This window comes from Aspergillus steynii (assembly GCF_002849105.1).
Source record: "Aspergillus steynii IBT 23096 chromosome Unknown P170scaffold_10, whole genome shotgun sequence".
Taxonomy (NCBI): Eukaryota; Fungi; Ascomycota; class Eurotiomycetes; order Eurotiales; family Aspergillaceae; genus Aspergillus; species Aspergillus steynii.
The window spans coordinates 133806-155535 of record NW_020194407.1 but is presented as its reverse complement, the minus strand read 5'-3'; the positions used below and the strand labels follow the sequence as shown (position 1 = coordinate 155535).

At 53.3% G+C, this 21730-nt stretch overlaps 9 protein-coding genes across 9 annotated transcripts; 5 read left to right on the top strand and 4 right to left on the bottom strand.

Moving 5' to 3' along the window:
• Positions 1 to 2779: 2779 nt before the first annotated feature.
• P170DRAFT_54567 (uncharacterized protein) lies at positions 2780 to 3751 on the bottom strand. The gene is made up of 2 exons (XM_024855261.1): positions 3141 to 3751; positions 2780 to 3071 (listed from the first exon to the last, which is right to left on the bottom strand). The coding sequence occupies exons 1-2, from the start codon at positions 3569 to 3571 to the stop codon at positions 2873 to 2875; spliced, it is 630 nt and encodes a 209-aa protein (XP_024698819.1). The 5' UTR covers positions 3572 to 3751; the 3' UTR covers positions 2780 to 2872.
• Positions 3752 to 6005: 2254 nt separating this feature from the next.
• On the top strand, positions 6006 to 9434 carry P170DRAFT_430588 (putative 1-phosphatidylinositol-4,5-bisphosphate phosphodiesterase Plc1; the record flags this gene model as incomplete). The annotated part of the gene is made up of 1 exon (XM_024847965.1): positions 6006 to 9434. One exon carries the CDS (start codon positions 6006 to 6008, stop codon positions 9432 to 9434), a length of 3429 nt encoding a protein of 1142 aa, XP_024698818.1.
• Positions 9435 to 9567: 133 nt separating this feature from the next.
• On the top strand, positions 9568 to 10263 carry P170DRAFT_54529 (uncharacterized protein). The gene has a single exon (XM_024855260.1). The coding sequence runs from the start codon at positions 9701 to 9703 to the stop codon at positions 10061 to 10063; it is 363 nt and encodes a 120-aa protein (XP_024698817.1). The 5' UTR covers positions 9568 to 9700; the 3' UTR covers positions 10064 to 10263.
• Positions 10264 to 10495: 232 nt separating this feature from the next.
• Positions 10496 to 11862, top strand: P170DRAFT_468349 (putative Coatomer subunit epsilon; the record flags this gene model as incomplete). Its single annotated transcript, XM_024852552.1, has 5 exons — positions 10496 to 10520; positions 10619 to 10997; positions 11056 to 11191; positions 11247 to 11485; positions 11559 to 11862. The coding sequence occupies 5 exons, from the start codon at positions 10496 to 10498 to the stop codon at positions 11665 to 11667; spliced, it is 888 nt and encodes a 295-aa protein (XP_024698816.1). The 3' UTR covers positions 11668 to 11862.
• Positions 11814 to 13460, bottom strand: P170DRAFT_417626 (putative 6-hexanolactone hydrolase). Its single transcript, XM_024847176.1, has 4 exons — positions 13190 to 13460; positions 12978 to 13123; positions 12280 to 12875; positions 11814 to 12157 (listed from the first exon to the last, which is right to left on the bottom strand). The coding sequence occupies exons 1-4, from the start codon at positions 13387 to 13389 to the stop codon at positions 12023 to 12025; spliced, it is 1077 nt and encodes a 358-aa protein (XP_024698815.1). The 5' UTR covers positions 13390 to 13460; the 3' UTR covers positions 11814 to 12022.
• A 50-nt stretch (positions 13461 to 13510) lies between these two features.
• On the bottom strand, positions 13511 to 15478 carry pmi1 (mannose-6-phosphate isomerase pmi1). Its single transcript, XM_024850205.1, has 5 exons — positions 15244 to 15478; positions 15153 to 15173; positions 15002 to 15093; positions 14704 to 14941; positions 13511 to 14648 (listed from the first exon to the last, which is right to left on the bottom strand). The coding sequence occupies exons 1-5, from the start codon at positions 15272 to 15274 to the stop codon at positions 13660 to 13662; spliced, it is 1371 nt and encodes a 456-aa protein (XP_024698814.1). The 5' UTR covers positions 15275 to 15478; the 3' UTR covers positions 13511 to 13659.
• On the top strand, positions 15331 to 17475 carry P170DRAFT_513870 (SAGA-associated factor 29 family protein). The gene is made up of 3 exons (XM_024855154.1): positions 15331 to 16143; positions 16305 to 16830; positions 16888 to 17475. The coding sequence occupies exons 1-3, from the start codon at positions 15579 to 15581 to the stop codon at positions 17168 to 17170; spliced, it is 1374 nt and encodes a 457-aa protein (XP_024698813.1). The 5' UTR covers positions 15331 to 15578; the 3' UTR covers positions 17171 to 17475.
• On the bottom strand, positions 17468 to 18957 carry P170DRAFT_513869 (DUF3712 domain-containing protein; the record flags this gene model as incomplete). Its single annotated transcript, XM_024855153.1, has 5 exons — positions 17468 to 17937; positions 18029 to 18153; positions 18215 to 18229; positions 18311 to 18735; positions 18791 to 18957. The coding sequence occupies 5 exons, from the start codon at positions 18955 to 18957 to the stop codon at positions 17635 to 17637; spliced, it is 1035 nt and encodes a 344-aa protein (XP_024698812.1). The 3' UTR covers positions 17468 to 17634.
• Positions 18958 to 20013: 1056 nt separating this feature from the next.
• Positions 20014 to 21283, top strand: P170DRAFT_369575 (GTP cyclohydrolase II; the record flags this gene model as incomplete). Its single annotated transcript, XM_024844913.1, has 2 exons — positions 20014 to 21186; positions 21254 to 21283. 2 exons carry the CDS (start codon positions 20014 to 20016, stop codon positions 21281 to 21283), a joined length of 1203 nt encoding a protein of 400 aa, XP_024698811.1.
• Between the last annotated feature and the right edge of the window lie 447 nt (positions 21284 to 21730).

Sequence of the window (21730 nt, the reverse complement as noted above, 5' to 3'; positions counted from 1 at the left end):
CGGATTGGCAGAACAAGGACCGTACCCCCCTCCTTTCTCACCGGGATCATCAGGATTATCAGCACCAGTCCGCTTGGTCGGGTCCCTTCCGCGCTTCATGGGCTGATGATGGCAGAGGAAGGTGACCGGGGAAGCGGTCAAAACTCCTGAGGCACGCAAGACGGCGACAACCTAAAATCACGCTCGTTTTACCTGGCCCCTCCGATCATCGCGACTGTCGGCGGCATGGGAGGGGTCGTAGATAATCCCCCCAACTTACTGCCTACGTCGACTCGTACATATGCAGCTGTGATTATCAGCGAGGGCATTACCGAGAAAGGCATCCCACGCCATGCTACTGCTGGGGGTTCCTCGTTATCACGGTGCATGCCGACGATACGACCGACGCATGTGGTATGGTTAGCCTATGGTTGATCCTGGATGCACGGCGACGCAAGTAAGGAATCTGCAGCTTTCTTTCCCTTGCGTCATCAACCGGTTAAGGACGTCAATACGGAAGACGATGCTCGCAACCCCCCGATTCTCTCCCAGGATGTTTCCGCCACAACCGCGTATATCAATTTAGCGTGTGGATCGATCGGGAATTCTTGATTGAGGCTCGACGACATGTCCTACATGTGTTTGACGCCGATGGGATAGCCCATCCTCCGGGCTCAAGGCAGATAGATATCCAATCCTGCGCACATACCGTTCCGTCCCCAGCAACGGCCGCCAGCCATTAGTTCGCGGCGTTTTAGCTTTTCAGGAAAAGTTGGACAGGAATCCACCATTTGTTTGCAGGGACGTCGGACGTGCCAGGTCATCCGCATCCTGACGTCGTCTATCATTGGAGGAGCGAGTCTCCTTGTCCGCAACAGGCTTAGAGACGCGCAGGATACTGAGACACATTAAGGTTGGCCGGCATAGTTAATCTAATCAGACCTTGCTGACTCCATGGAAGATTGAAAGAACTTTCGATAGATGACCATGGGGGAGGGGGCAAAGGGGTCTTAGCGATGCGATGTCCGTTCATTTGACGAACCTGATTTCCTGGGATCCCTTCCATGGCAGGAAGATGCCATATGGAGGATAGCACGGGAAACCATCATACGCAGTAACCTCGTAGTCGTATTCTAGCTTATAGACTCAACAGTCATTGGCTTCTGCCATTCTTTCCCTTCCGTAAGTTTCCTGAAGAGATGGGATGGAAGGGAAAAAGTTGGCAATCCCCACTAATTAAACCGTCCTCTAGCCAGAGTGACCAGTAATAATCCGATATGGCTCCATGTCTTTGTTTGCGCTCTGCTTTTGCTTTACGGAGTATTTAATTTTTCCACTCGACTTTCCACTACTCCGTAGTCGCCGACTTTCCTCTAGTCGCCGACAGTCGTCATTTGGCCCCATGGGCGGTAGGGGATACGCGGACTGAGTCCACCGATGGAGATTCGGCCTATCGTGTAGATAATATGCTCCATCTATCAGGGGGGCGCACGAAACACAGCTGAAATCAAGGCCGAACCGAGGAGATAAGAGGGAAAAGAGAATCGCCAACTCAGCGACGTGCGGGGTTGGAAAAGCCCCCGCGAAGGATTTTCTTTGGTTGTCTTGCAGATGCCTTTGGGCTGGGACGATGCATCACTACTGACCAGTCGCTTGCTTCCTTTGTTTTTTTTTTTTTTTTTTTTTTTTTTTTTTTTTTTTTTTTTCTTCTTTCCTTGTCTTTCGTCTTTCTTTTTCCTCGTTCACCGCCAAGAGCAGCTAGGGACTAAGGCGCGTAGTCTCGTTTGTTAGTGCCTAAAAATACCCATTTACCTACTTACTCCGTAGTCCGTACACGTTGGAAGAAACGGAGCTAGGTAAGTAAGCTCCCATGTTCTTGGTCCTATAGGGCAGAGAAAAAGAAAGGAAATAATACTAAATTAAAAAACAGTCAGCATCGACATCTCGATCGTCATCCCTCATCACCAGTCCCCCAGCCATGGCCGCCCAATCTAAAAATTGCCAACCGGACCAGGACGAGGCAATGTGGCAGCCAATGGAACGAGCACTGGGATCGTAGGAATTCCGCCCAGCGAAGTCCCCGTTGACCGCTCTTCCGGGAGCCATCGGTTGGGTTGGTTGGGTTTGAGTAAGCAGACCTGACAATGAACGGCAGTCGATACTGTCGAGGACGGGATTCGCGTTCCTCCAGCCCGCACCGCCCCAACCGCTGTTTCACTGCCACGGCTTCAGCCTCAGGATGCTTACCTGCTTGGAATAGCTCCGGGTACCAATACGATACTGTACTCATTCCGTACGTTATTACGTATTACATACATACCACAGTTCTTCCCCCGCGTTCGGTCGGCGCTGCAGTGACTCAATCGAAAGAAAAATTTTCTTCTAGCGTTTCTTACGGACTTCTCCTGATCACGGCTCTCCAGTCCCCACCGCTGCATTAATAGGGATGAGCAACACCATCCTCGGCCAATTTCTCCCTTCCTCTCCTTTCCTGCTCCCCCGTCCACCTCCCTCCACCTCCAGTTCCCGCTTCGCTTGGGAATTCCGTCCTGCACCCTGCACCCTGCAATCCGCTGGACATGCAGGAGACGAAACGGGAGTTCATTGGACCCGGCCCGGGCATCAGGTGATAGGCACCCGATTGTCGGAACGTCGAGCAATTTTGTCATTGGATCGACTGTCGGGTCGGTCCATCTGCGTACATCCATGCTAGTTGGTTAAAGTATGGAGTAATGGTGTGCAGTGGTTAGACCGACTAGGAGGAGGCATACAGGGATATGGACTCCTGGTGAGGTGCTTTAGTCCGACCTTCAAATTTCCCTTCATATCTGAAAAATAATACTCCGCAGTAATCATCATAATCCTCGGGCATGCCTTAATACCCCGTCATTATCTACAAGGAGTCGACGGGCATCAACGAGCGACAAGAAACGAAAATTAAAAAAAAAAAATAAAAATAAAAAGCAAAAAAAAAGGAGGATCTCCAAGATCCACATACTTTTTCCCCAGAATGACCGCCGTGCCGGGTGCCTGGGAAAAAAGGTTGTATTTCGAAACTGAGGAGCGAAACTGTCGCAACCACCGCAAGAATACTCCGTAGTAATAATAATAATAATCAACAGAAAAATAATCAAAGATAATGCACAGCATTAACTACTTACGTCGTAGTCCTCCGGATAGTCGTGATAATAGTGCCCATATAAGGGGGGCCGGGGTGGATCTTCCAGCAAGGCAAATGCAGTTGAAATGACGGTGGGCGGGTTACTCCGTATTCTGCGTGTATGGAGAACGGACGGGACTGTCGGTGGGGATTTGGCGCTGGAAACTCGAAAGGAGGCCATGAATCTGTTACAGACAGACTACGATGATGAGATTGAGCTGGGCTGGTATCCACCCCTCCACCTATAGGGAAGTCGCACATGTATGGAGTCAGGCAAATAGTCGGTGGGAAGCGATCTCTCATTCCTCCCCCTTTCTTCTCCTTCTCCGTAATATCGATGAGGTATGCCCTACCAGGAGAGGAGAGGGAGGGGAAAGGTTGAAACACTAGGCCTCCCATCGATTGGCCTACCTGCAAGATTGACAGTGACATCCTTCAAGGGATGATCATCCAATGGAAGAGCAGATCAGGGTCTTTCCATTGTTCGGGTTGATCTTCCAAACAAATGACCGCACAGCATCGCATCACCTCACTCTTCTGTAGAACCGTTTGCCTGATAATTCCTGGCCCCATACTTGCATTCAGCCGCCCGAGAAGACAGTAGATCGGTAATAATACGCAGGCTGAGGCGGAAGAGTTGAAAATACGTAGACGCCAACCACTTGGAATTTCGAGTTTCAATGCCATCCTGTCAAGGTTATCCTGTCGGAAAGGAGGCCCAAAAAAAAAAAAAAAGGTCGGAATTTAAGTTTATCATTTTCTTGGGCCGCCGTTGAACAGCTCAGCTGTGACAGACTCCGAGTTTCAACGAGGATGCCCAGCAACGACCGCTCCCCGTGGATTTGACTACATACCTAAATCATCATCCCTTTCCCGGCGTCCTTCTGGATATATAGATCGTAGTCTCCGCCCGTCTCCGAGGAGGGGTCGTTGCCATCAGTCTTTTCTTTGCGAACGATCAATTTCACTAGCATTCCCCAATTCCGGAAGGGATTGGAATCTTACTGCAGATATCCTTTTTTGTTCTGACCATTACTTAATTTACCCCTCCCAGTCCAAATCCCGGACGCCTCTGTTATCATCACCACAACCATCATCGTTCATCACGTTATATCATCGTTACTCTGGTACCAGAAGGGACGAGTGCGCTGACGCAGTGTAATTTTCCGTTTTCGTGTTCGTTCAGAACGCCTCGACCAGTCAAGCCGCCTAGAAAAAACCGAAAAAAAGGTACCGAGACCGCGATACGGTACTCGTCCATTTCGGTACCCGTCTCGGTCCGTACGCGTAAGGGTCACCGTACGGCGAGCACATTACCGTACCAGCCCTTTACCTGCCAATACGTCAGTACGGTGAGTCTCCACTGCAGCTTTCTTTCATTGAAACATCCATCGGTTTCTTCGAAATCGAGCCTTCCAAAATCCTTCCCCCCCTCCCCCCCAAAAAAAAACTACCCCCAAGCCTCTCTCTCTGTCCAACCAAACCGTCAATCGCCTGATGGAAATCTCCATAAGAGACAGAAGAGAGTCGGACTCTATTTTATCTCTTTTGACTCCCCATCCACTCAGATCGTCTGTGCCCTCGCCTCCCGCAAGTTGCATCCCGAGCTTTTGGGCGCAGGAATAACGCTGGCCTCGTCTCCGTCGCATGATCATCTCTGACTTACATCCTGGCGGAATTCTGCTGCAGGTCCTCTACTACACTCCACGTAACCGTGCAGGACATTGAAACCGCGAGACATTGAACCGCACTAGACAAGCTGTCGCAACCTTCACGTCTTCCTGACTCGGTCCAATCTCCGATTGCCCATCCGCGCGCCCTTCCTCTTTGGACCGCCTGCATCACTGTGTTGGCAGGCAATCCTGCATTGCGCTTCCGATCCTCGTCGCCGCCGCCGATTGTCCGTTCTCCCTCAGCCTTCTCTGGCTGCTGGCGAATAATCACGCCCTCCGAGCGCACAGCTGATTTCCTTGTTCAATCACTTCGGACGCGGAGGGGCTCTGCTGACAACTAAACACATGCGCAGCGCGTCCGACCTTTGACTTGCATGCTCTACTCTATTCCTCTCCTCTCTTTGGTCACTATCTCTCCCTCCATCCAAAAATACTGAGCAAGGAAAGGCCCAATCTTACTCCGTCGGCATCGACTTGACTCAATTGGTCCGTCTCCGCATCCTTTGCTTGCACTTGCAGAAAGACAGCTTTCCCCGCGTACTGGAAGATCGACAAATTGAAGAGGGGTAAAAAAAAAAGAATTCGGACTGGAAAGAGAAACCAGGGAAGAAAAGAAAAATCAAGAAAAGGACCGGCGGAGCGCATATCAAGGAACGTGACGAAGACCGATTTCCGAAAGTGATCACCCCCGGCAAGCCAAGTCATCAATCCTCCTTTTCGTCGGATTCGATTATTTATTTATTTCTTTTATTTTCTTCTTTTAAGGGGGCAAAGCGAACCCACGTCGGAATCTCCAGCAATCTCCTTCGTCGATTCATTGTTACACAACGCCGGTGTCTGTTTCAATTGTTATCAGGGACCTGAAATCTTTTTTTTCTCCCCCTTCGCGAGCGCTCTCCGGCAGGGCACTCTGCATTGCATCAAAGGCAGGCCAAGATGCAGACATCCAAACCACAGCAATCCCGCTAAGGACGTGGCTTTTGCATCACTCAGCCAGACACGTTCCCTATTTTGGCTCGTATTGCATTCCAGCTATAGGCCGCCATTTTCAGCACCAACACGACCGCTTAGTTCCTACCGCGTTCTTCATTCGTCCTTTTATGAGTTCAGGTGACTCAGGCACTGGCACGGTTCACGACAGGCCGACAGTCTCACGTTTCGCAGCCGGGTGGTACGCCTGGTAGGTAGCCGCGATGGCTAACGCCGCTACTTCGCCGGCCTCGACTATGAATGGCGACACCAACGCCAATTTAAAACTGACTACATCGCTCCCCAAATCCCCCAAACTACACCATGTCGTAACCTCTTTTCCTTCCTCCTCCAATCCCCCTTCGGGTCCCTCATACGCCTCTTCTCTTACTACTACTCCGAACTCACTCCACCCAACCTATACTCCTTCAAATGCTTCCAGCCCTTCAATGACCCCTTCGCAATTCGCTTCAGACGGGCTCCGAGACCGACTATCTTCCATTCCTTCTGTTCCCTTGGACGGGGAATCTGCTATGGCTTTCCCGGGGACTGCTACCGCCTCGGGATCCGGTGATGCTGTCAACAACAAAGGTCCCGGCCTGATGCGCCGAATCTCGCGAGGCGCAGCCAACAAACTTACTCGACGACGGCAATCCACCTCCCACAATGAGAAACGGGACCGCAGTTCCGGTCCGGTAATCATGCGGAGACGCAGTGACAGCAAAACGGGAACTCAAAACAGCCGCGACAATGCACTCGAGTCCAGCAACGAGGAGGACAGCTACGATACTCTGGACTCTCTCGGTGCTTGGTGTGGCTCGGATGCATCCAGCTTGCCTAGTGACAGCCCTGCGGGACTTGCTCGTAGTGCCGGTGCCGTCGCACCCAAGGTCGACTCGAGCTTTCATACCGGCACTGTCTTGGAAAAGGTCACGAAGAAGAGACGCAAGCACGTTCGCTTCTTTCTTGATCTTGACGCCGGCAAAGTCTACTGGGATGTCTCGAACCCCGCGAAACGGTTTTATATCGACGACATCAAGGAGATTCGTGTGGGTGCCGATGCGCGCAACTACCGCGAGGAGCATCAGGTTGAGCAGGATGCCGAGAGCCGTTGGGTCACGATCGTTATTGCTGATGCTGAACGCTCTAAGGGGCGGGCTGTGAAGACGTTACATCTCATCGCTCCCAACGATAACATCCTCAAGCTCTGGACGACAACCCTCGAAGATATCTCGCGCTACAGAATTGGTCTCATGGCTGGCCTGGCAGGATCCGGTCAGAATGAGGCCGCTTTGAAAGCGCACTGGCATCGCGAGATGTCCCGTTTGTTCCCTCACAAATCTGGCGAAGATGAGCGCCTCGACTTCGCTGCTGTCGAAGGCATCTGTCACAACTTGCACATCAACTGCTCTAAGAACATGCTTCACACGCAATTCACCAAGGCAGATGTTGGCTGCAAGGGAAAGCTGAACTTCGACGAGTTCAAAAACTTTGTTGCGCTCTTGAAAGAGCGGAAGGATGTGCGAGCCATTTTCAAAAGCATCGCCTCGGACTATGAGGGCCTCACCCTCGACGAGTTCTTGGCCTTCCTGCGTGACGTGCAGCACGAGGACGTCGATTCCGACCGAAGTTATTGGATCTCGATGTTTGACAAATTTGTCCGAAAGTCAAAGCTACGCACCCCGAGTATCCCGGAATCCGGCGACGAGCCAGTTCCGCGAATGTGCCTGGATGCCTTCTCATCCTTCATGGCCTCTTCCTGGAATGGCATCTATGCCTCTCGCCCCCCGCAAGCAAGATTCGACCAGCCATTGAATGAGTACTTCATCTCGAGCTCACATAACACATACCTTTTGGGACGCCAGGTCGCTGGCGCATCCAGCACCGAAGCATACATCACTGCCTTGTCGCAAGGGTGTCGCTGTGTGGAGATTGACTGTTGGGATGGTGCCGATGGCCGGCCAATTGTGTCGCACGGAAGAACCATGACTACGAGCGTTCTGTTTGCCGATTGCATTGCGGTCATCAACCGCTACGCATTCATCACCACCGACTTTCCTCTTATCTTGTCGCTCGAAGTTCATTGCAATTCGGAGCAGCAACTGGCCATGGTGAAGATCATGAAGGATACCTTCAAGGATCAACTCGTGCTGGAGCAGCTGCTGACGAACACTTTTGTTCTCCCCTCCCCCGAGGAGCTGAAAGGTCGTATTCTTGTCAAAGTCAAAACCTGCGATGAGCCTCAGGCGGGGATGCGGCAAGAGTCGGCGATGTCGTTTGGTGAGGCAGGACGCAAACGCAGCTCCAGCTCTCCCTTCATACGCCCGGCAGCCCCCGAGAATTCGGCACTCGCAAGCCTTCCGCCCCTTTCCACAGCCTCCACGATCGGTCAAGATACGGTCTCCTCGTTCCTGACCCAGGACAGGAGATCCTTCACCACCACCAGCTTGAGTAGTGCCACCGAGGATAGCGATGGGGCTCTAGTTTCGGCCAAGAAAGAGCCGAAGAAGCGCCAGAAGAGTAAGATCACAAAGCCTCTCTCGGACCTGGGAGTGTATACTCGAGGATACAAGTGGCACAGTTTCTCGTCCGCCGAGAGCCAAAAGTTCAACCACGTATACTCATTTGCAGAACGGTCATTCGAGAGCATTTGCCGCGACGCCGAAAACAAAGCTCTCTTCGAGAAGCACAACCGAAAATACCTCACTCGCGTTTATCCCTCCGGCTTCCGGCTGAGATCCTCGAATTTCGATCCCCTAAAGTTCTGGCGACGTGGCGTCCAGATGGCGGCACTGAACTGGCAAACATATGATGTTGGCATGGAGATGAACCAGGCCATGTTTGCTGCCGGCAGTGACCGCACCGGCTACGTGCTCAAGCCGGAGACCCTGCGCACTCCGAATATTCCCATCGAAGCGGACCCTAAGGCCCGACAGTGGAATATCATGCGATTCTCAATCGACGTCATTTCGGCCCAGCAGCTGCCCCGTCCTCGGAGCATTGGCCCCGACGACAACATCAATCCATATGTTGAGATCGAGATGTTCAGCGCCGATGACCGAGGCCAGAGCTTCGTCTTTGGCCAGGGTGGAATGAACGCCTCCGCTCGCAACGGGATGTCGGGAATCGGTTATCCTCATCGTCGGCGCACACGAGTCGAAAAGAGCAACGGGTACAGTCCCATCTTTAACGACCAGTTCAAGCTCTCCCTTGAAACCAAGTATCCTGATCTGGTGTTCGTTCGCTGGACTGTCTGGAGCTCTGTGGACGGACGCAGCACGGGAAGCAACAACTGTGTCCAGCTGGCCTCGTTCACTGCCAAACTCAGCAGCCTGTCCCAAGGTTATCGCTACCTTCCCTTGTATGACGGCGGCGGCGACCAGTATCTGTTCTCGACGTTGTTCTGCAAGATCACCAAAGAAGATCCAATTCCTGCGCACCGGGTCGATCCCGATGAGCTCCGTGCCGAACGCATGGGTATTCTCCGTCAGATCGGGCAGACCGTGTTCAAGCGTACTGCATCGACAGAACGCGAGAAGGACTTGCAGTCCGACAAGGGCAGCGAGACCCCGGCGAGCATCGAGGATAAAGACGCCTCGCCACTCTTGACTCCGACTATCTCTACTGCATCCACCGCATCTTTACCTCCTTGACCTCGCGGCTGGATTTCTCCAATCCGTCCTCCTTCTATTTCATTTCTCTTGTATTTTTTTGTCCTATCATTTCTTTTATTTCATCCACACAACCATTCATGTGCTATTAAAAGGTGCGGCGTTATGACAACTTCGATTGCATCGGATTTTCTTGGATTCCCTGCTCCCCTCCATCCTTCATTCTTTTTCTCTGCTCGTTTTTTGCTACGGGACCTTGGGCGCAATGCGGTTACTGAGGTTACCACTGGAGGGTCCGAAGGAAACCTATGGTTATTTCTATTCTGTTTACCGGGAAGCGATGCATTGCTGCGTCACCGCCATTGCAGGTTCAAGACGCTCTGACTGATCTTTCTGATTTTACGTTTGCGACTGGATTATTTTGTTTGATGTGGCGATACCCTCTACCTGTGCTCTTGTTGTACTTGTTTGATTCCTGGTTTTTTACTTACGCATATGATTTTGTCTCACCATTTGGAATCCCGGTGGCATTTCACACGTTCTATTCTCATTTCCTTTGTTCTTTTTCGTTTCGTCGAGCAGGACGGTCGCATTGTTTAGGGCGTCACTACGGGACTGGTTGCATCATCGGGTATAAATGGTGGAGGAATTCATGTACGAGACTGGATTAAAGGCCACTCCGCTCCTCGAGGAAGCAGTGTGCTCTATCGATTGATTCAATCCTGTCCGATGTCTGCAAGGCTTCTTGAAGATGTCCTTAGCTCGGACCTGTCTATCGTTACCTTCTTCTTCCTGTTTTAATAAATATGACAGACGCGGCTGGAACGCTCATCCATCCGGGCGTTGTACAGCCAGCTTGGTATCAAGATTATCCTCATAATAGTAGAAGTAAAGATTGTAGCAACTGTAGCGTCGATGCCTTGGGAATTGTTATACTCTTGTTATACTCCGGATGCTGCCTGCTTACCGCCTGCCGTCCTGGGAATGACAACGTGACGACTTCCCGCCCGTCGAAGGTCTAGTATTCGAGTATATCTCGTCCTCCGAGGAACATTCCTTTTCCACGTTGCATCTCAATTCCTGATCTCAAGACTCGAGTCACCATGGATCCATTCTCTGCGGAAGGCGGTACGTTTTCCTCCCCTCCCCTCCCCCGCTCCGCCTCCAATTCCCCCTCTCCAGTCGACTGACCTGTGCCATCTCCGCACCCCCCCCCCCCCCCCCAGAACTCATCAACATCCACAATGCCTACCACCAAGGCCAATACCAAGAAGTGATCGACTTCGACACTTCCGCCCTCTCCCCCGAGAACGCCCTCCCCGCCCGCGTCCTGCAGCTGCGCGCTCAAATCGCCCTCGGCCAGTCCTCCCAGGTCCTGGCCACCGTCGACGCCGAAGACGACTCCCCCGACCTGGCCGCCGTCAAGGCCCTGGCCCAGCACTCGGCCGGCGACCTCGACTCCGCCTCCCAGCTCGTGCAGGACCTCGCCGAGAACTACCCCGACAATGCCACCGTCCAGGTCCTCGGTGGCACGGTGCTCCAGGCGCAGGGGAAGAGCGACGAGGCCCTCGCCCTGCTGACCAAGCACCAGGGCAATCTGGAGGCGTAGGTGCTCCGTCACAATGGCTGTTCGGCGTCGTGCTGATTGTGGTATCCTTTCTAGCGTTGCTCTGATCGTTCAGATCCAGCTGCAGCAGAACCGCTCCGATCTCGCCCTCAAGGAAGTTCAGACTGCCAAGCGCTGGGCTCAGGATTCGTTGCTGGTCAATCTGGCTGAGTCGTGGGTTGGAATGAGAGTTGTGCGTTTCCCTCTCTCCTGCTTAGTTTCTTTATGCGATGCTAATGGTTCTTTAGGGCGGCGAGAAGTACCAGTCTGCCTTTTACGTTTACGAGGAATTGGCCTCGGCGCCGAGCACGTCCGCGCCCCTTTCGATCGTCGGCCAGGCCGTCGCGGAGCTTCATCTCGGTCGATTGCCCGAGGCCGAGTCCGCGTTGACGGCGGCGCTGGAGAAATACCCCGAGGATGCCGAGTTGATTGCCAACACGGTGGTGTTGAATGTGCTGGCTGGAAAGCCGACGGAGGATCTGGAGGCGTACGTATACCTTGATTGATTTGCATTCGACAAGGGGTCGGTCAAGCTAACTTGTTCCGTTTTTTTTTTATAGACGTTTGCGAAACGCCCAGCCCTCGCACGCCCTCCTGGCCGATGTCCAGGAGAAGAGCGACTTCTTCGACACAGCTGCCGCGAAGTACTCGGCGCGCGTGTCGTCTTGATTTCTCTGATGTTTTCATTTTCTAATCGTGCAATGAATTTATGCGACGGCGTAGCGATTGTATTATCAGGTATTATCTGCAAAGCCTTTTTCCTTTCCTTCTCCTTTTCCTTTTCTATCTAGCTCCGTGGAAAGAGTATCTTGCATCCAATAGACGTTATTATTTGTGATACCTAGAAAGAAACTAAGACGAGACTCGACCATGGTTGTTGAGCTTGTTACACATTCTGTCGCTTTCCAACGTCGTGCGACCTGCTGAGCTGGGTATTGCGCTGTAGATCATAAACTAGATCGTGATCGGCAGAGATAATCCAAAAAAGAAGAAACGAGAAACAAGGAACTCCAATGTTGTTGCGCTAGAATAGAGCGGCCAACCAGCTCTCCAGCGCCTTACCTTGCTGCGTCTCCTCGTTGAGGAACTGGCCGCTGTAAACCGGTGCAACGTGGGTTTCTCGATGTCCAACGACATAAGTGGCATCCGGCACAACCGTCTATAAATCAGTGAGCAAATCAAGCAATGCATCTGATGGTCCATCACAACCATGACCATCCATAACCGATATCCTCCAGGGGAATGAACCAAGTGCTAGGGTGCGTGGAGGAGGGAGCATACCTGCACCTTCTTCACGAAGGCATCAATAGCCGAGAACAAGATCTCATCATTCCCAGTCAAAAACAACAACCGCTGCGTCTTCTCCCGCGCATCTCGCCACCACTCGACGGGCGCCCGGTTCGGCTCACTCCACTCATCGCCTTCCTTCCCGCCCAGATACTCTCGCGACCAATTCACCAGCGCAATCTCAGGGATCATATCCTTGTCGCGGTTCTGCTGGATGGTGGGCCCGTCGACACCGAAGTCGACCCACGGCGCGAAGCCAACGACGCCCGCGAGGGGACTAGACAGCGCATGGCCGAGCGGCTCGATATCCGGGTGGGGATGCGAGAGGTGCAGCAGGAGGGCGAGGGCGAGGTTTCCGCCGGCAGAGTCGCCGCCCACGACTACGTTGCTGGGCGAGCGGCCGGTCTCGGTGAGGATGTAGCGCAGGGCGTCGGCGGATTGGCGCAGCTGGACAGGGTAGATTTCTTGCGGGGCGAGGGTGTAGGCGAGGAAGAAGATGGCGACGTCGTGGTTGGCGGCGTTGAGGCGGGCGACGAGGGAAGTGAAGAATTCGAAGTGGCCGTCTGCGGCGGGGATAACGAAGCCTCCACCTTTGGGTTTGGTCTCATTAGTTTAGTTCGGGGTGGGTGGACGGATGGATGCGATTTTGGTTTCATTGACGATGGGAAGGGCGAAGGAGAGGAATGCTCCACCATGATAATAGACCACCACGTTCTTCGCGTTCTTATTCCCGATCCAATGGGCTGTGGCGCCGTCATTAAGAGTCACGGATTCGGGCTCAATGCCTTTGGATTTCATGAAGGTCTCGTAGGCGGATTTGGTGGGCGGATAAACATGTCTATACAGGACCGGTTAGCATCGAAGTCACTGCTAGTGTGGTGGGAAACTACTGGACATATCGTACTGAAACTGTCTGGGGCTCAACCGGCTGCCGAATGCTCTGATTAGCGAATTGCCGACATGAAGCTTGTAAGTCTTTGCGCCAGATTGACCGCGAAAGACCCCGGTGAGGGCGCGGCACAGAACCGATCCAAAGGCGGAGAGCTGTGAAATGAAGAGATCGACTCTTTCCCAGAGGGAGAGCGAGAGAGATTTGGTGGTCATCGCGAGGATGAAGGGAGGCTGACAGGTCAGCTCTGATGAGGAAGAAAAAAAAAAAAAAAAAAAGAGAAAAAAGAGAGAAGAGAGAGGATTAGGGGGAGGGAATGCAGGGTGAGATAAGAAAGAGTATAGACCGGGGAGTTCCCCGCTTCAGTCTTAGTAGGTGCCTCGGCTGGGGCGGAAATAAGATTAACTGCAGAAACATTGCAGGGGTCCATTATATTTGCATCTGCTGATTCTTTAGCTTCATTTGGTGGCGTCTTATGCACAAGATTAGTGACCGTTGACCATGTCCTCCTTGCCCGTCAGATCGCAGAACGCCTTGAAGGTGGTGAAATCGCCCTCCTCGGTGCTCTCGATAATGCACTCGGCCGTGGCGCCCACGAAGTACACATATCCCTCCTTGACCTCCTCCGTCTTGTGGCCAACCGTAATCTTTCCGGTGCCGCCCGTGCAGATGATAATGCTAGGCCCGGCCAGACCGTCAAAGGTGGCCTTGGCGCCAATGCGCTTCAGCTCCGTCTTCACCACGCTGAACTCCTCGATGGGAGGGTCGTAGAGCAAGCTGGACGAGCCGCTGGAATACGCCGGAACATTGAGGATGACGAACGGATAGTCGGCTGGCTCCAACTTCTGCTCCTCGATGGGCGCGTAGGAATACGTCAACATGTCGGTGAGCGTGCTGACATCCTTGAATTTGGGGGTGAAGCCCGCCCGCACCACATTGTCGGAAGACGCCATGCACTCGATGATGTCTCCGGAGATATAGGCGTGGATGTCGTCCGCCTTCAGGAACATGGCCTCTCCGGGGGACAGCGTGACGAAGTTGAGGAAGAAGAACACGAACAGGCCGATGTCGTTGGGGAACTGTCCGTTCAGGCGCGTGATGATGGCGGCCAGCTCGGCCGGGCTGCTCGGGTCGGTATCAGGCGTGCTGGTGGAAGTGCCAAAGCTATCGGGAGAGTCCTGGGCCGCCGCGATGAGTTCCTTGGTGGCGGCTTCGATACTCTCGGGCGATGACTGCATGAGAGATGTGAACGCCGCCCGCAAAGCCTCCTTGTTCTTTTGTGTCACTGCAGGATCCTCCGAGTTCTCCGAGCCCTTGATCGTACTTTCAAAGTGGCTGGCCGCATCCTCGCCGACCAGTTGACGCAGGGGTGCGACGGCGTTGAGGAAATGGGCAATCTCGGCCAACGGACGGAAGCCACACAGCCCTTCGAACGGCGTAATGGCGATGGTCATTTCGGGCTTGTGGTTGTCATCTGCACGAGACGGTTAGCCGACGCCAGGATCGCTCGTTATATTGTGTATCCTTACCGGGATAGTTCTGGGAATCCCGGGCATGGAGCTTCTCCGCCAGCTTCTTGTTCGGGTGGGCCTGGATACTGAGAGCTTTCCGGATCGACAGCACCTTGAACAGGAACGGGAGCTTTCCACCATATCGTTCCGTGATCTCCGTAGACATCAAAGCCTGGTTATCCTGCACGAGATCGAGCAAGGACCGCTGCGTCTCGAGGTCTTTCGAAGGGAGGGAGGGATGCGTGCCCATCCATAGCTACGTCATAGGGATTAGCATGGGACCGGTGGTCAGAGGCAGGCTCCGACAAGAACTGACTTCGGCGTATGGCTTCTCGGCCTCTACCGAGAAGTCAGGAGCAGCGGTGGTCGCTGCGTATTTGGCGGCGGCAGAGTCATGGCCGACCTTTCCTAAACTGACGTTCAGCACAGGATTCACCGTAGCTTCGCAGGGGATTGCCTGATCCTACCCCAGTCGTAGCTGTTGACTCCTGCGCACACCCCCAGATGGTCAGCCTCTCTGAGAACATGAATCTGACCCCAGACCACATCCACACTCACCACACTGGAGTCGAAACAAGGGCACCCGCATTCTTTCCCCGGGCGGTCAGAAGTGAAGTCAAAGTGAAGACTGAGCAAACAACGAAGCTATCCAGGATTCACTGGGGGAACGAGGGATTTTGCCGGCAGGGCTCAGCTTTGGCAGGTCTTCTCTCGCTTCTCTCGCTTCTCTCGCTCCGACTTTTCTCGCTTCCTGAGTTCTTTTCCTCTGGAATCCACAGACGAGCAGGTTGACGACGGACTCCAGTCCCACTTTCCCACTTTCTGCCCCTCCGAATCCCATCCGACCCGCACTAGGCCGCTTTGGGCCTTCCGCTGCCGACCCCGTGACGGAAATGGAGTCCTCCAATCAGCACGTCCCGTGGGGCAGCAAGCGCGTTCCCGACAGCCGCGAGACGCCCGCCAAGACCGTCCGCGCCTCTCGTCAACAATCATCATCGTCGCCCTTCCAGACTCTCCCCTCGTCTGCCACTCCCCAGAAGGCGCAGGCCGGTGGTGCTATTCTTACGCCGCATTCTCTCCGTCAGGGTGCAGCCCGTGGCACGCGCAGTACCGCCAACCAGGAGTTTGTCTCCGCCTTTGAGTGGGAGGCCTTGGAACTGGAGAAAGCCAAACCCTCGGGTGCAACCCCGGCCAAGGGCAGAAAGAAGGTGCAGCCCAAGAGGCAGGATAGGGCAGTGGTCCCCCAAGAGCTTCAGACGTCGTCTTCCAAGATGTCGCGCAATCGTCCCCGGGGCCCTCCGATGCCCAGAGACAATGGCCAGGCAGCCAACGAAGAAACAGACATGTGGAACAAGATTCTACAGGACCTGCGCAAGGCCAAGGAGAAGAATGACAAGCAAAAGGTCATCGGCGAGCAGATTCACACGCTGAACGAGAAGATCGGAAAAGACGGTGGGAGTAAGTACAATCCTCTGCCTTGCTTAGCCACGTGATGCCAAGGACAAGAAACCCATGTTGCGTCTAATCGTATCGGGTGGATGGCCTTGATCATATCATCATCGCAACATAAGGAATGGGCCATGTGTAAAAGTTGAACGTGCACTAACCTTGGATCACAGAGCCCACACTTAGCGAGCATAACCAACTGGATGCTCTCTATCGTCAGATGGCCAAGCTCTGCGAAGAGGAACGAGCTATCCTCCTGGATGAGCCAAGTGACGTGGTCAAGAATCTGGGTCTGTTGACCGCTCTCCGTCAGGCGTCGGAGATGGAGGCGCCGCTCAACCGCGCGTCTGCTCTCGGCAAGTCTCGCAAGAAGAGGAACGATGTTGACGGATCTGCCACCGACTCTCCTGGTCCGTCGGGTCCGTCTTTTTCAGATAAGGCGAACCGCAAGGGCGGCGTTCAGCGCAGCACCAGCGTCTCCAGTGCGCAGGCTCGCGATGGCCGGGAAAGCCGAGAAGGTGTGCACGTCAAGGTTGAAGAAGGGGCGGAGAGTACCAAGGGCATGGTGGCAGAACGCACGGGCCAACTGACTATCGGCGCCGAAGTGGTCTTCAAGCATAACAAAAACAAACAAGGCGTGGAAGGCGAGGGCATCCAGTGCATTATCAAGTCTATCACGGGCGAGGGAAATAAAAAACGGTATGATGACTCCCCAGTCTAAATCTGCCAAGTAATTGACCGAGTACGTCTTTCAAGGTATGATGTCCAGGACCCTGAGCCGAACGAGAACGGCGAGCAGGGCGCTGTCTACAAAACCAATGCCGTTTCTCTGATCCCCATTCCGAGAGTTGGGACTACGTTGCCCTCCTTCGGCGTAGGCAAACAGGTTCTGGCGCGGTACCCTGATACGACCACGTTCTACCGTGCGGAGGTGATGGGGTCCAGAAAGGACACCTACCGTCTCAAGTTCGAAGGCGAGGAGGACGACAAGGAAATGGAAGTTGACCGTCGATTTGTCCTGGACATCCCCGGTAAATGAGACAGCCTTTCGAAGAACAGTCTACAAAACAGCCTCCACTTCAGGGACCAACATTTCTGGCCCGGCCGGAGAACATGATACCCTTTGGGCCGCAGCGGTTTTATGTCATTGTTAAGGGGTTTTGGAGTTTGAGTTGGGCGATATTATTTTGCTGCCGATTGGGAATGCACTGCTCGATCAGAAGCGAGGCGTTTGGATCATAGATTGTAGGATTTACAGGATTTACACGTTTCGCCATCTGTATTGCTCTAGGTTAATTTTCTTTTTTTTTTTTCTTGATTTTATCTTTCTGGGGTAGCAGAACTCTTCGATTTAACTGTCTATGGTCACTGGACAAAGTCTGGGGCAATTTCTGTAAGACTTCACAGCGCCTTGCAACCAATCGATCTGGATTGCATCTCGAGTAAGCTCTATTGGACGAATGTTCTATCATGATGTACTCCCCCGATGCATTCACATCGATGTCACAATAAATATTTCGCATATTTCATCAAATCCACCTCCAGCGACACGTTAACAGCCCTGAAAGCCGACGTGAAATACGGAATCTCCTTGCCGTCATACACGCACCGATTCCCGCGCATCCCGATCGTCACCTTGCCAAGCTCCTCGGTGCTCGATTTCCATATGCCCTCACGCACGAGGGTCTTGATGCTGATGTTTCCCAGGATATCGGTGTTGGTGAGATCACGCCGCAGGGTTAGATCGGGGATGTCGATGTAGCCAAGGTCGTTATCACCTATGGTGAGATTGAAGCCGACGGAGCCCTGCGGGAAGATAATTCGATGAAGGTTAGGAGGGTTGGTTGTGCTGTGTGGTTTTGTGAAATGGGTAGGAAGAGTGGGAAGAGTGACAAACCACTTGGACGTTGAAGGGAGTTGGGTTTTTGAAGGCTACGGTGGCGTTCACGTTGTAGCCGTTTACCGGGGGGTCGAGGATATTTATATCCGTTACGTTGAAGGCGCCGTCGCGGTTGAGAAATTCTGGTGATGTTTCTTAGTATACATATACTCGGTTAGAGACGGTTGGTGAGAATGGAATTACCCTGGGCGTTGTAGCCTGTTTCGGTCGAGTTAGTTAGTCCGTTCTTGGAACATAAAGCATTCAGATAAGCGTGATAGAATGGAGTGTAGGATGTACCTTGCATCTTCATGTTCTTATGGATATCCAGATGAGCCGTCGGAAGACCCTTGATCTCGAGGTCTGGTTTTCCGGTAATGAGAATGCCGAAGTCCGCACTCGAGACTGCAGACGCTGCCAACTGCGAAAAGCAACTGACGCAAGAAAGGTGCAGATCCTGGTCGATGTCGAGCACGGCACCGTTGCTGAATTCGACCTCTGGGACCTCGAAAGTGGCAAAACTTCTGTCCGATCCGGGGGCACTGAGCGATGCATTGAACGGAGAAAGACGCCCACTGCCACTGAATCCACCCCCTACTTGGAATTCTTGGGATTGTTGGATATGGAACGAGTCCGGAGTGGGGTCTGTGATGGTTAAGCCCGAAGTATCGAAGTTATGGTCATTGATATACTGATTGGCGAAGTTGGGGACTCCCACGTATATACTTGTACATATCTTGATCAGCGTAACTCGTCGAGATTCGATGGAACGGTGCTCACATGGGCAGGACAGTCACCAGTACAATAATGCAGAAGATGATCAGGTAAAGCCACCACCATTTCTTCATATGGGCCTTCCATCGCTGGAAGAGAGTGGGCTTGACCGGTGTGGACGTGCCATCGCTTTCTGATATATCCGAGCTCTGCTCTATATCCGCCTTGGACATCTTCTGTTTGGAATACTTGTTGCTTTCCAACGGTCCAGCCGAGGAATACAGTTAACAATAGGTTACTAGGTCGAAGAGCACGATCTCAAATGGGACTGAATATATCATGCGTGGTAAATGATGCCAGTGGAACCACCCGTTCTACTTCCCTCACATCGCAAAGGCCGCACAGAAGAAAAACGAAATGATCGGGGAATTTTTGGCACGACTGGCTGACATTCAGCAAGAAGTCACCCAGCTTTATTTCCCCTCCCGGTTCCCAACCCCATGGGGGGTGCGCGAGGCGACGATGTCGATCCTGTATCCACTTCACATGAGATACGACGGATACGCGGGCAGCAACCGCGGCATTTATGTCATTTTCTGAATGTTGGGACCTGATCGATTTGGCAATTGATCTGACTTTGGGGACACCAAGGCGTAAGCCTGATTTTTAAGTGATTAGGGTTCTGTGCGACCCGTCCCTTGCGGTTGCGATGGAGGGTACCGGTGAAGTACCCGCGAGTCTATCTTCCCGTGCGGTTTTTAGTAACCGTCGAGATCAATACTTGAGCGATACTCGAGACATAAACAAGCTTCGACGTGCGGGCCATTTGCCTCGGAGTGGTCGTGGTGGCGTGGAGCGAGGGTGGTGAAATCATGTTCATTCACTATGATCACAATGATGAACTACGGAAGCCCTGATGCATATACATCCATCGTGCAACCACCTTACTCATAGTTATGTGATGAGGATTAGAAATGAAAATGGCGAGACCGCAGAAGCTGCTAGACGCGTGACTCAAGCGTGACTAAGGCGACCACGGCGGCTGACTCAGCCGTCCCCCGCCCGTCCCGAGAGTCCGAGAGATTCGCCCGCCGTCATTTGCAGTTCCCCTGCATCGCTGCTATACTGTTGGATTCTTGAAGTTTTGTGACCTTCATCCTGGTGCAATCTGTGGTGTTGAGTATCTCCCGACCTACAATGCTTGTGGGTTCTCGATGAACCCTGCTTAGTTGCTGTTCTAGACTGTTTTGGATTGCTTCTCCCCCCTCATCCCCCCTCCATCCTCCGCAATGGCGAATTTGCCTTCGCACGCCTCGCCCTACTTCGCCGCCCAGACGCCCTCCGAGCCCGTCGATGATATCTCGCTAGAATCTACAGCCGCCGCTGCCCCGGCGCCGAACAATCGCATAGACGAGCTTCGTGCGGATGCCCAATCTGCCAATGCCGAGCATGGCCCAGGCGACGTCACGCCCGGCGTGCCGGCATCGCTCTTGTCACCGTCCTTTACCCCTCCGGCAACGCCGGGAGGCACGCTGAACACGGCGCAACTCCTGCAACAAGCCCAGTTACCACAGTCGACGTCGATCTCCAAACCCCCTAAACTGCTGTCCTGTCTACCGAACGTCGAATGTATCGTTCGCGCTCGCATCCCCACCACCAATGGCGCCGAGATGTTTCTTCACCTCTACCACAATGATTTGGACAACAAGGAGCATTTGGCCATTGTGTTCGGAAACACTATCCGAAGTCGAAGTCTGGACCAAGTGCGCCCGGGGGAGACCGAGATGGACCGCATGATTCGCGGGGCATATGTTGGGACCCTTCACCCCGGGCGGGTGAGCAGTTGGTACGATAGTCCACAGGCTGCTCCCACCGACGGGCCCGTATCGGAACAATCCGAGGTCCCCCCAAGCAGCCCCAGCCAAGCACCGCTGGTGAGAATCCACTCCGAGTGCTATACCGGCGAGACGGCGTGGTCGGCCCGGTGCGACTGTGGTGAGCAGCTGGACGAGGCCGCGCGGCTGATGTCCTTGCCGATGGAGACGCTGGCCGTGGTCGCTTCCCAGCAGGCCCTCACCGTTCCTTCGAATGCATCCGGCGGTGTGATTGTTTATCTACGGCAGGAGGGTCGTGGCATTGGGTTGGGAGAGAAGCTAAAGGCTTATAACCTTCAAGATCTGGGATCTGACACCGTCGAGGCGAACTTGCTGCTTCGCCATCCGGCCGATGCCCGGAGCTACGGTCTGGCGACGGCGATGCTGGCGGACCTCGGCCTCGGGGTTGACTCAAACCCCCATGGAATTCGGTTGTTGACGAACAACCCGGATAAGGTGCGAGCCGTGGAAGGGCCGAACCGAGAAGTGGTTGTGAAGGAGCGAGTTCCGATGATCCCACTGGCATGGCGATCGGGCGGAAAGATGGGCATTAAAAGCTCGGAAGTCGAGGGGTATTTAAGAACGAAGGTGAGTTGGTTTCTGTTCTATTTCTTGACGCTTGATGGGCAGGTCGCTAACAGAGATGATGGGACAGATTTCCAAAATGGGCCACATGATCCAGTGAATATCTTCTTTTTTTTCTTTCTTTTCTTTTCTTTTCCTTTCTCTTCGTGTCTGTCTTCTTCATGTCTAGTTATTTTTGGCCGTGTCGTCTTAAAACAGCGCTCTTCTTACGACGGTCCTACGTGTCTATAATGCTCCACGTCTTCCTGCATTCTTGAATGCAATGTACATGCCATTCAGCATGTTTCCCAGCGGAATCCTCGGGTGAGAAATAGTTTCATGGGGGCGGATCGGAAATGCAGTTGCTGGCCGATTCCAGGGCTTCCGGGCGTTTACATTGTTTTTTGGGGTGGAGATCTGGGACTACATTGGACTATTTTTAATTCCTGGGCCTCGGCCAGCAGAATATAACGGCGAGGCGAAGCGACTCTTCGGCCTCATCTCTACCTGTTTTATACACTCCTGCAGACCCTGAACATGTGATGGGCCAGGATTAAGTTCGGCGGGA

Bases quoted from the DNA above. Each gene is read 5' to 3' on its own strand.
- P170DRAFT_54567 (XM_024855261.1), bottom strand. From the start codon at position 3,571: ATGTCACTGTCAATCTTGCAGGTAGGCCAATCGATGGGAGGCCTAGTG. The intron at 3,072-3,140 runs GTAAGTAGTTAA...ATTACTACGGAG, and splicing joins ACTATCCGGAGGACTACGAC to TATTCTTGCGGTGGTTGCGA.
- P170DRAFT_54529 (XM_024855260.1), top strand. From the start codon at position 9,701: ATGGTTATTTCTATTCTGTTTACCGGGAAGCGATGCATTGCTGCGTCA.
- P170DRAFT_417626 (XM_024847176.1), bottom strand. From the start codon at position 13,389: ATGACCACCAAATCTCTCTCGCTCTCCCTCTGGGAAAGAGTCGATCTC. The intron at 12,876-12,977 runs GTGGAGCATTCC...CCAAACCCAAAG, and splicing joins CGTGGTGGTCTATTATCATG to GTGGAGGCTTCGTTATCCCC. The intron at 12,158-12,279 runs GTATGCTCCCTC...ACTGATTTATAG, and splicing joins CCTTCGTGAAGAAGGTGCAG to ACGGTTGTGCCGGATGCCAC.
- pmi1 (XM_024850205.1), bottom strand. From the start codon at position 15,274: ATGCGGGTGCCCTTGTTTCGACTCCAGTGTG. The intron at 15,094-15,152 runs GTAGGATCAGGC...ACGTCAGTTTAG, and splicing joins AGTCAACAGCTACGACTGGG to GAAAGGTCGGCCATGACTCT. The intron at 14,942-15,001 runs GTCAGTTCTTGT...CCTATGACGTAG, and splicing joins CCGAGAAGCCATACGCCGAA to CTATGGATGGGCACGCATCC.
- P170DRAFT_513870 (XM_024855154.1), top strand. From the start codon at position 15,579: ATGGAGTCCTCCAATCAGCACGTCCCGTGGGGCAGCAAGCGCGTTCCC. The intron at 16,144-16,304 runs GTAAGTACAATC...CTTGGATCACAG, and splicing joins GATCGGAAAAGACGGTGGGA to AGCCCACACTTAGCGAGCAT. The intron at 16,831-16,887 runs GTATGATGACTC...ACGTCTTTCAAG, and splicing joins GGCGAGGGAAATAAAAAACG to GTATGATGTCCAGGACCCTG.